A 10,466-nucleotide genomic window follows, 5' to 3' on the forward strand; every position below is an offset into this window, starting at 1 on the left:
TCATTCATCTTCAAAACATAATTCTAGATAGTGTGCACTCTCCTTTTTTCTCTCTGAAAACACATCAATTCATAAATATCTTCTTGACATTCACAATCTAGTTTTTAACACTGAAAAGCAAAGAGATGAAAATAAATTTTAAACTTTTATGTATGATTGTTAAAACACTAACCTATAGTCAAACATCACTTATTAAAACTAGTGAAGTAACCTATCATACTATTTATAAATCTTCCTTAATCCTTAAATATGGCTTCCTTGCAAATGAGGACTTAAAAAAAGATGACAGTTTTTCTACACATTCCACTACTTTATTCTGGGAGTTTTTTTACTTCTTAGCGTGGATTCTTCTGTTTTAAAGCTGGAAATCTATTAGTCATAATTGAGAGTTATTTTTATGTCTAATACTCATAATCTTAGCCAATGGTTTGGTTGATCATAGATTTTAATTTTAAAGTCATTTTCCTTCTGTTTTTTATATTCAACACTGTTGATGAAAAGTGATATCCATCTAGCTCTCATTCTGTTATCTGTAAACTTCTTTACGCTCTTTTAGATTTTTCTTTATTGTTGATAATTGCTAGATCCCAACTTGAGATTCATCCAATATACTGAATTTTTTTTCTTAGCGTAATCATAGTTTTCTTTTTCAAACTTTCCATGTGGCAGGTTTTCACAATAATTTGGGGTTTTCTTTTCACAATTGCTATTTCCTTCTCTTTTGTTTGAGGAAATGAAATATCTTTCACTTTTAAGCTTTTTCCATATTGTTCTGAATCTCTATTTCCTGTGTATACATTCTTACATTCTTTCATTTGTTGAGTCCCTTTTTCATGCTGTTAGTTTTCCTCATATGCTTCATGGCATTTTATAAAGGAATCTCCTGTTGGAGGTTCCCCTCATACTAGTACTGGTTTTGGTATCTTGAAAAAGGGAGGAAGGAGGAATCTCAAGGTGGCTGCAGGCTCAGGCTCTATAAATCTAAGCCTTAATTAAGAAGCTTAGCTCGGGGCCGGCCGAGTGGCGCATTGGTTAAGAGCTGGCTTGGGATGCCAGAGGGCCCCGGTTCGGATCCCACATATGAGGGCCAGTGACACTGCCATATACAGCTAAGATGCTGAACAGCAGCTCAACCTGGAGCTGGGCTGCTGTGAGTCGCCGGCGATGGCGTAGGCTGCAGCCCCTGTGGCAGTGGATTGCCATGGGCTACCGTGTGTAGCCAGCAGCCAGCGTGAGCGGCCAGCAGCCGCAGTGAGCGGCCGTCCAGAAGCCGGCGACTGATGTGCCTCGACCGGGAAGAGCGCAATGATGGTGCCAACTTGGGCCAGTGAAGCAACGTCCTCCACAACTAGACTGAAGAACAAAACGACAGCAACTTGTCTGTTCCCCTTCCCCCAATTCCCCAGCGCTGTTCCCATCCTCCCCCAATTCCCCAATAAAAATCTTAAAAAAAAAAAAAAAAGAAGCTTAGCTCAACTTTCCCACACACAGGCAGTAGCTCTGGATCTACACTTAATGATGTGTTTGAGCTGGGCTTCAGTCTCCCTTGGGTAGCACTGCTCTGCATTTGCTCTATAAGGCAAAATCTCAGGGAAGTTCTTCCTCTGCTTGGTTGTCATGGTGTCTGTTAAGGCTATAGACATGGGAACTAATGGCAGCATTTTTTTTACTTTTCAATCTTCAGAGTAAATAAGCTGATTTTAATCTTAAGCTGATTTTGAGGAAACTTAAGTTTATCTGAAGTAAGTAATACATGGGATTACCTACAGGAAAAAATTCATGGTCTTGATTAATATGCATGAGAGTGCTACACATGGTGGTCCTGGGTGACGACAGCTTGCTGGATGACAAAGAAAACCCTCTGCAAAGCAATCCTATATTGTGCCCTGATGCCAGGTAGAACAAGGCAGTAACCTGGATGGTGACATGAGTTAGAACTCGTGACTATTATATCTATGATTCAAGGCCTCAGAGTGAGTACTTGATGTTTAGCATGTGGGCTCACAGCCTGGAAATATGGAGTATATCTAGCTCCTAAGTGATAGTCACAAGCTGGTGTTGTTATTAAGGATAACGAGAAGCCATCTTTATTTAGCATGGTCATGCTACACCTGGTATAGGACCTGTCCCAGCCCTACCTTCCACTCCTTGAACCACCCACAGAAGTCTGCTCAAGCCCACAGGTTCTCTATCTTCTTGTTCACTGATTTGACTTAGCTGTTTTCCTCTTTCAATTCTCTCTGCTCAATGATGCTCAGATTGTGGAGGATGAACAGGGAACCTTCAGTGGCCTGCTGTTAATAAGACCATTTTTCTGAGCATTTTGAGGATGCTTAATTCCATCTTAATTCCAGATGGGGGACTTAATTCCAGAACTATTAATGTGAAAGTTTCTGACTGGAATATCAAGACAAATGGATTCAGATTTCTGAAGTCATTGTCTCCACCTAATACAGGCTGTCCACCAGGAAAGACATTGATGAGAAACTCAACCTCTACAACAATTTAGGGTTTATTGAAAATTAAAATTGTATCATCTAAATATTGTCATTTTGGGATTTTTTTTGCTTAAATTTCTTTATCTCTGGGGAAATGGATTTCTTCATCCTGAATGCCTCATCCTATTCAACAAGATTTAAGCAGTAATCAAAATCTTTCCACAAATAAAATCCCAGGACTAGATTGCTTCACTGGTGAATTCTACTGAATGTTTAAAGAATTAACGCCAATCTTTTACAAAATTGTTTAAAAAAAGAGGAGCAGGGACCACTTCCCAATTCATTCAATGAGGCCAGTATGACCCTGATGCCAAAACCAGACAAAGATAATACAAGAAAAGAAAACTAAATACCAATATCCCTTATGAATATAGATGCAAAAATCCTCACCAAAATATTAGCAAACTGACTCCAGCAACATATAAAAAGGATTATACCATGGTCAAAATACACCATGACCAAGTGGGATTTGTCCCAGAAATGTAAGCTTGGTTGAACATATGAAGGTCAAACAATGCAATACACCAAATTAACAGAAAAGGACAAAACCATGCAACCATCTCAATAAATGCAGGGGGGGAAACACTTTATAAAATTCAACATCTTTTCATGATAAAAATACTCAACAAACTAAAAATAACAGGATATGTACTCAACCTGATAAAGGGTAACTATAAAAACCCACAGCTAACTTCATATTGAAGGGTAAAAACTGAAACCTGTCCCCCTAAGATCAGGTACCAAACAAGGATACCCCCCCTCTCACTGCTTCTATTTAACATTGTACTGTAAGTTCTAGCCAGGGCAATAAAAAGAAATAAAATAATTCAGATTGAAAATGAAGAAGTAAAAATATGTTTACAGATGGCATGATCATACATGAAGAAAATCCTAAAGAATCCACAAAAAACTACGAAATTGAATAAATGAGTTCAGCAAGGTTGGAGGATACAAGATCAATATACAAAAATCAATTTTATTTTTATATTAACATTGGACAACCTACAAATGAAATGAAGAAAACAATTTCACTAATATAGCATGAAAAAGAATAAAATACTTAGGAATAAATTTACCAAAATAAGTGGAAGACTTCTATACTTAACACTACAAGCCATCATTAAAAGGCGTCAAAGAAGACATAAGTAAATGGAAAGTGTTCAGATTGGGAGACTTAATGTTGTTAAGATGGTGATACCCTCCAAGTTGGTCTAGATCTGATGCAATCTCTATCAAATTCCAGCCTAATTCTTTGCAGAAAGTGGTAAATTGACCCTAAAATTAATATGTAATGCAGTGGAACCAGAATAGCCAAAACAATCTTGAAAAAAGAGAACAAAAAGGTGGAGAACTCAAACTTCCTGATTTTAAAGATGTGTTATGAGTTAGATATTAGATATTTGAATAATTTAATATATTAAACATATAAATACTATTTATTTAGAATGTACTACAAGGAATTATTAGAAATTGTCTTAGATCCCATCACAAATTTCTCAAGCTAAACTCCCTAATTATTCAAATATCTCCTTTCTAAATTTAAATTTCAATGAATGTGATTTTTTTAAAAAACATCAGTTTAGTTTGAAAGGTTAGCTGATTCTAAATTTTAGTTTCCTTTCACCAGTGAGCAGTATTGTTTGCTTTACAATGACTTCATTCAAATGACCAACTGATGTATCTAATTTATTTACTAGTAGAAAATTCCAAAAGATAAGAATTTCTAACAAAATCCACAAACCATTGATATTAACTATTGTCCGCTTCATACTTTGAAATAATACTATTTGAAGTATGATTTAAAGAACTAAAAATACCAGTTAAAATTTAATACCTATTTCACCAATTTATCTCTTTCTTTCAACAAATAACATTTAATCTCCCTCTTCCCCTTCAAGTTAAGAACAAAACAGCCCTCAAGTAACATGAAGTTTTAAAAAACATTTTCTCAATTTTTTTAAACAAGTAAACTATTTAGAATTTCAAGGTATGGATTTAGCAATTTAAACTTTAGGACTACTTGTATTCAAATTCCTTTAAAATGATTTTTATCTTTCCTTCAATGATATTAAAACTTCGTGCCTATATTTTATTGAGGAATTAAAATTGCCATTTATTGTAGTTCCCAGAGTACTCCTCTAGCTATTTCTCCCCCCCCCTCTCTCTCTGAATATTCAAAATGGAAAAAAATATTTTAAATATCATGCTTCAGGCCTGGCAACCAGTTGTGTACATTGTTATATGAATCCTTCAGAATGGATAATGCACCTTTCCTGACGGGAAAGGAATGATTTTTCGGGTGACCATTCTTTATATCATTAACTCTTCTCTATGCAGATGTAATGTAATAGATTTTTTCTGGTAAGTTTGGCAGTTTGGGAGAATGATCATGCTGTAGTGTGTTAGACTATCTTAATAGACTATCTTATTATTGATTTTAAGTACAGCCTAATAACATTTGAAAAGATCTATACATAGATATTTTTTCTTCAAAATTTAAGGCTACATGGTATTCATTATATATGTTACTCTTTAAAATTTTTTTACCTAATTAATGATCTCAACAAAACACTATTGGTATTCCTTCTAATTTCTAAGTTTTGTAAGCACCTCTCTTTGCTGGTACATATTTCTAAAGGGAACTAAACCATTTTGAAGGTTCTTATATTAATTGAAAACTTGAATACAAATATATTTCACTTATGATATTTATGTTCCCAAAGCCAGGCTGAAGTTTGGATCCAAATTATCTAAAAAGTTGTTCACCTCTCCAGTTCCATCGCACTTGGGTAGATAAGAAAATGGATTCTGGAACCATACTGTAACACTGTGAATCCTAACTCTGCCATTTCACATGATACGTGACTATGGGCAGGCTATTTAAATTCTCTATGCCTCAATTTCTTCATCTATAAAATGTGGCTAATAAGAGTGCCCACCTCATTGGGTTGTTTGGGGGAATAAAATGAATTAATATATATTAAATGCTTAGAATAATATCTGGCATATAGTGACACAGATATGTTACTATTTCCTAGATTTCATTTGCTTTGGATTGACAAAAGGAACTGAAAAGAGATGATTTGCAACAGTATTTTTATGTCATCTTATAGGAATAAGTAAACAAAATATAGTTTGAATTTTGTTCTGAACTCTTTAACTTGAATCTAACTAAAACTTGCTTACTATATGTTGAACAATTTGCTCTTTCCCAGGAGATTTGTTTTTAATTTATATCTAAAATAATATTTTTTCTTTTTATTCTTTTAAGTATTATGATTTTTGTATTTCACTTAAGGTCGATACATATTGTATCTCCTTTGATTTGCCTTAAATGCAAAAGAAAATTATAAAATGTATTAATATTATTATTGTGATTGCTATATATATTATAGAAAGCAATTAATAGAACTAGAATCAAAGTAAATGTAATTGAATAGTACTTAGCATGTATTTTACCCTCATCTCTCAGAATTCTATATTCACTTTCAGACATGTTCATGACTGAATGTATGATCTGACAATAATCTTATATAGGTAAAAACATAATTAAAGTAGATTAATTAATGAATGTATCAACTCAGTTATTGAATAATTACTATAATCCAGGTTTCTTTCAAAAGTAATTTTTCCTGCTACTTTCTATTAGAATTTAAGATTACTGACATACTTTTAAAATAATTCATTCAACATGAATTATAAATTGTAATTTATTAAGTGAATTAAATTGAATTACAAAATATTGAAGGAAGGGAAGTCACATATGTGCCAAGATAAGTGGTACTTCATTCAATATACTCATTGTAACTAATAAACTGGTTAACTGTGTCTCAGTTAACTTACTCTATCAGGATAATCACAATAGATGCTTATTGTTCTGGAATAGATTTTATAAACAAGTCTCTTCTCTTCACCATTGACAAGGCCTGAGGCACTCTTTGCTCACCGATTAAAATATTTTAAATTAGGGCTTCTTGTTTTCCCCCAAAACCATCTGGTGAAGGAATATGATATCTGAGATACAAGGGATGAATTTCTTAAGATGCAAAGTCATTACAACATGCAGGTATCTATCTAGCTAAAGAAGCTTAAGCTTAAAGCCTTTATCTTAACAAAATTCTATGACTTTTACTCACTTGATTTTGTCTTGATATTATCCTGATAATAACCAAGTAGAATAATCCAGTCCTATAACCCTCTGAGTTTGTTTCCTTATCTGTAAAACCTCCTTTTACTTCCTTTTCAGTTCTAAGAATCTGATTCTAATACTATTTGACTTCCTCCTAAATTTAATGTGGGTTCACACTGTAAAAGGACTTATAACAAAGCAAGACACGTCTTCTTTCAACTGTATTGCTATTTGCACACAGGTGTAGGAAGATAGAAGACCTTTCCTTTGAAAAATAGTTTCCTGGGACCATGTGGTACAGAATACCTTAACAAACTTTTGCATAATTATAAATTTCTCACATACTTGAAAATAAACAGGTATATCTATGGTTAATTATAATTTCATAAGCGTTTATCTCCCTTGGTTAGATTATGCAAATGAGAAATGGGGTTCTTTGAAGTTCCACTGATTAGGGTGTAGGGAGAGTGATATACTTTCTTGCTTTCTGCTCACAATTATTCTAGCTCATGCAGTGTAATGGGATAATCTTACAAATTACGCAAATTAATGGAATAACAAAGTTTGTAAAAGTGCTACACACTTTAAAAAATAAATTACTTTTGGACACTTCCAAAATATGCCTTGTGTTGAGAATATTAATTTCTCAATAAAGACGCAGGGTGGCGCTGCAGGCTAAGATTGTGAATAAGCGCCAAAATACTCAAGTATTCCTTTGTTGCAAAACGGAATCAAAGACACACCGAAGAAGCTTTGCCAGCAGCACTGGGTTGCCAGCGAGTTTGGGCAGCAATATACTAAACGATTTTAAGATTCAAAGCAACTTTGTGAGGATTCAACCAAGCAAGGAATCGGAATTGGAAATCTCAAGCCTTTTTGTGGTTGCTGAAGGGATTGGAGCACCCAGGCTCCAACATGGAGACGCTAGGGAGAATTCAACCAAACAGGCAAGTGATGGCCTTTATTATGATGGTGTTCTTGTCTCAGGCTCACCCCAAGCCTATTCGTTATTCTGTGCTGGAAGAAACAGAGAGCGGCTCCTTTATAGCCCATCTGACCAAGGACCTGGGCCTGGGAATTGGGGAACTGGCCGCCCGGTCGGCGCGGGTGGTGTCTGACGATGACAAGCAGCGCTTGCAGCTGGACCGTCAGACTGGAAATTTGCTTTTGACAGAGAAACTAGACCGGGAAGAGCTATGTGGCCCCACTGAGCCATGTGTACTGCATTTCCAAGTGCTCCTGGAAACGCCTGTGCAATTTCTTGAAGGAGAATTATCAATCCAGGACATAAATGACCACTCCCCAGAATTCCTGACAAAGGAAATGCTCTTGAAAATCCCGGAAAATAGCCAGCCAGGGACTATTTTTCCTTTGAAACCAGCTCAGGATTTGGATGTGGGCAGCAATGGTCTTCAAAAATACACTATCAGCCCCAGTTCTCATTTTCACGTTCTTACTCGAAATCATAGTGAGGGTAAAAAGTACCCAGACTTGGTGCAGGACAAAGCGCTGGATAGAGAGGAACAGCCTGAGTTCAGCTTAACCCTCGTGGCGCTGGATGGTGGGGCTCCGCCTAGGTCTGGCACCATCACGGTGCGAATCCTGATCGTGGACGTCAACGACAATGCTCCTGAGTTTGTGCACACCCCATATGAGGTGCAGGTTCTGGAAAACAGCCCCCTAGGCTCACCAATACTGAATGTCTTCGCTAGGGATGCAGATACTGGAAACTTTGGGAGTGTTTCCTATGGTTTGTTCCAAGCATCAGATGAAATTAAACAAACTTTCTCAATAAATGAAGTCACAGGAGAAATCCGACTGACAAAGAAATTGGATTTTGAACAAATTAAATCTTACCATGTAGAAATTGAGGCTACGGATGGAGGAGGCCTTTCTGGAAAAGGAACTGTATTCATAGAGGTGGTGGATGTGAACGACAATGCTCCTGAACTGACCATATCTTCACTCACCAGCTCCATCCCAGAAAACGCTCCTGAGGCAGTTGTCTCTATCTTCCGTATTCGCGATAGAGACTCTGGAGACAATGGAAAGATGATTTGCTCTATTCCAGATAATATGCCATTCATTCTAAAACCGACTTTCAAGAATTTCTACACCCTGGTAACAGAAGGACCGTTGGACAGAGAGAGCCATGCGGAGTACAATATCACCATCACCGTCACCGACTTGGGGACCCCCAGGCTGAAAACCCAGCACAACATAACCGTGCTGGTCTCCGACGTCAACGACAATGCCCCGGCCTTCACCCAAACCTCCTACACCCTGTTCGTCCGCGAGAACAACAGCCCCGCCCTGCACATCGGCAGCGTCAGCGCCACAGACGCAGACGCGGGCGCCAACGCCCAGGTCACCTACTCGCTGCTGCCGCCACAGGACCCGCACCTGCCCCTGNGGCTTCTGGACTGCCGCTCACGCTGGCTGCTGGCTACACACGGTAGCCCATGGCAACCCACTGCCACAGGGGCTGCAGCCTACGCTGGGGTGCCAGCGACTCACCGCAGCCCAGCTCCAGGTTGAGCTGTTGTTCAGCATCTTAGCTGTAGAGGGAAGTGTCACTGGCCCTCATATGTGGGATCCGAACCGGGTCCCTCTGACGTCCCAAGCCAGCTCTTAACCATCGCGGCACTTGGCTGGCCCCCTGAATTTTTTTAAAGCTCATAAAAGGAAGTAGGAATGGATGACAAGAAGCAATAGCACTCTGGCAAAGCATCATTGGTTCAAAGGGTCTTGTCCCAGCAATTCAATTCATTACTTTATTTCTTTGGGGGTTAAGCTTTCAGTGGAAGAAGAATTCTTTTGGCTACAAAACACACCACCAATATGAGAAAATCATATGCTTTGCTAATAACCAATCAAATCAGGCAGTTTATTTGACCCTATCTTCTCCTAATGGGAAGTAGGAACTATAGGTATGGTATGAGTGGGTATGACATGGACTACTAATTTTACTCAAATATGTGTTCTACCTTTTTATGTTTTTTATTACTGATTGACCTTCAATTTTTTAGCTGGTGTGGATATCTGAGCTGTAGATTATATTTCTCAACCATTGTTGTGGCTGGAAGTGGTCTTATAACTAAGTTATGGCAAGGAAGGTGTAAGCACAAGTGTCATGCACAAGTGTAAGCACAGGAATACTTCATGAAAATGTCTTTTTGAAAAAAAAGGAAGGCACAGCCTTTTTTTCTCCTATTTGCTGGTCTGAATGGAAATGTAATGACTGCATATTAAACAGCCAACTTGGACTATGAGGTAAAGGTCATGTCCTAAAGATGGTAAAGCAACAGGATGGGACAAGACTGGGTCCCAGATAACATGGAGTGCATTTCAGCCACTAGCCTTCTGTTATGAGAGAAAAATAAATTTCTGTTTTGTGTAAGCTATTGTTATGTTTTTTTCTACAATTTCAGGCTGAAATTATATAGAACATATATATATATTCATATAGAAATCATATAGAGCATAATTCTAGCTGATATAGTAAGCTTTTAATAAAGTGATATTTAAAGTAAGCAAAAAATGAATAGACAAAATTGTGAGGTTTACATGCATATCTTAGAAATCAAGGTTTATTGAGAATAGGTAAAGCAAATAACTGAAGATATAAGAAAAATCACCTATTATTAATATCATCAGATGAGAAAACAAGTTATTGCACTTAAGAAATAAGTACAGGGCCGGCCGAGTGGTGCGATGGTTAAGAACTGGCTTGGGACGCCAGAGGGCCCCGGTTAGGATCCCACATATGAGGGCCAGTGACACTTCCCTCTACAGCTAAGATGCTGAACAACAGCTCAACCTGGAGCTGGGCTGCTGTG

At 37.4% G+C, this 10,466-nt stretch overlaps 1 protein-coding gene across 1 annotated transcript in view; it reads left to right on the forward strand.

Moving 5' to 3' along the window:
• Positions 1-7,256: 7,256 nt before the first annotated feature.
• LOC109392668 (protocadherin beta-4-like) overlaps positions 7,257-10,466 on the forward strand; it is a 4,909-nt gene continuing 1,699 nt past the window's right edge. The window contains exon 1 of the mRNA XM_019661281.1: positions 7,257-9,041. Coding sequence (XP_019516826.1) covers positions 7,543-9,041 — 1,499 coding nt within the window. The 5' untranslated portion in view covers positions 7,257-7,542. The remainder of the gene's footprint in view (positions 9,042-10,466) is intronic.

The sequence above is a fragment of the Hipposideros armiger genome, unplaced genomic scaffold, assembly GCF_001890085.2.
Source record: "Hipposideros armiger isolate ML-2016 unplaced genomic scaffold, ASM189008v1 scaffold_11, whole genome shotgun sequence".
NCBI lineage: Eukaryota > Metazoa > Chordata > Mammalia > Chiroptera > Hipposideridae > Hipposideros > Hipposideros armiger.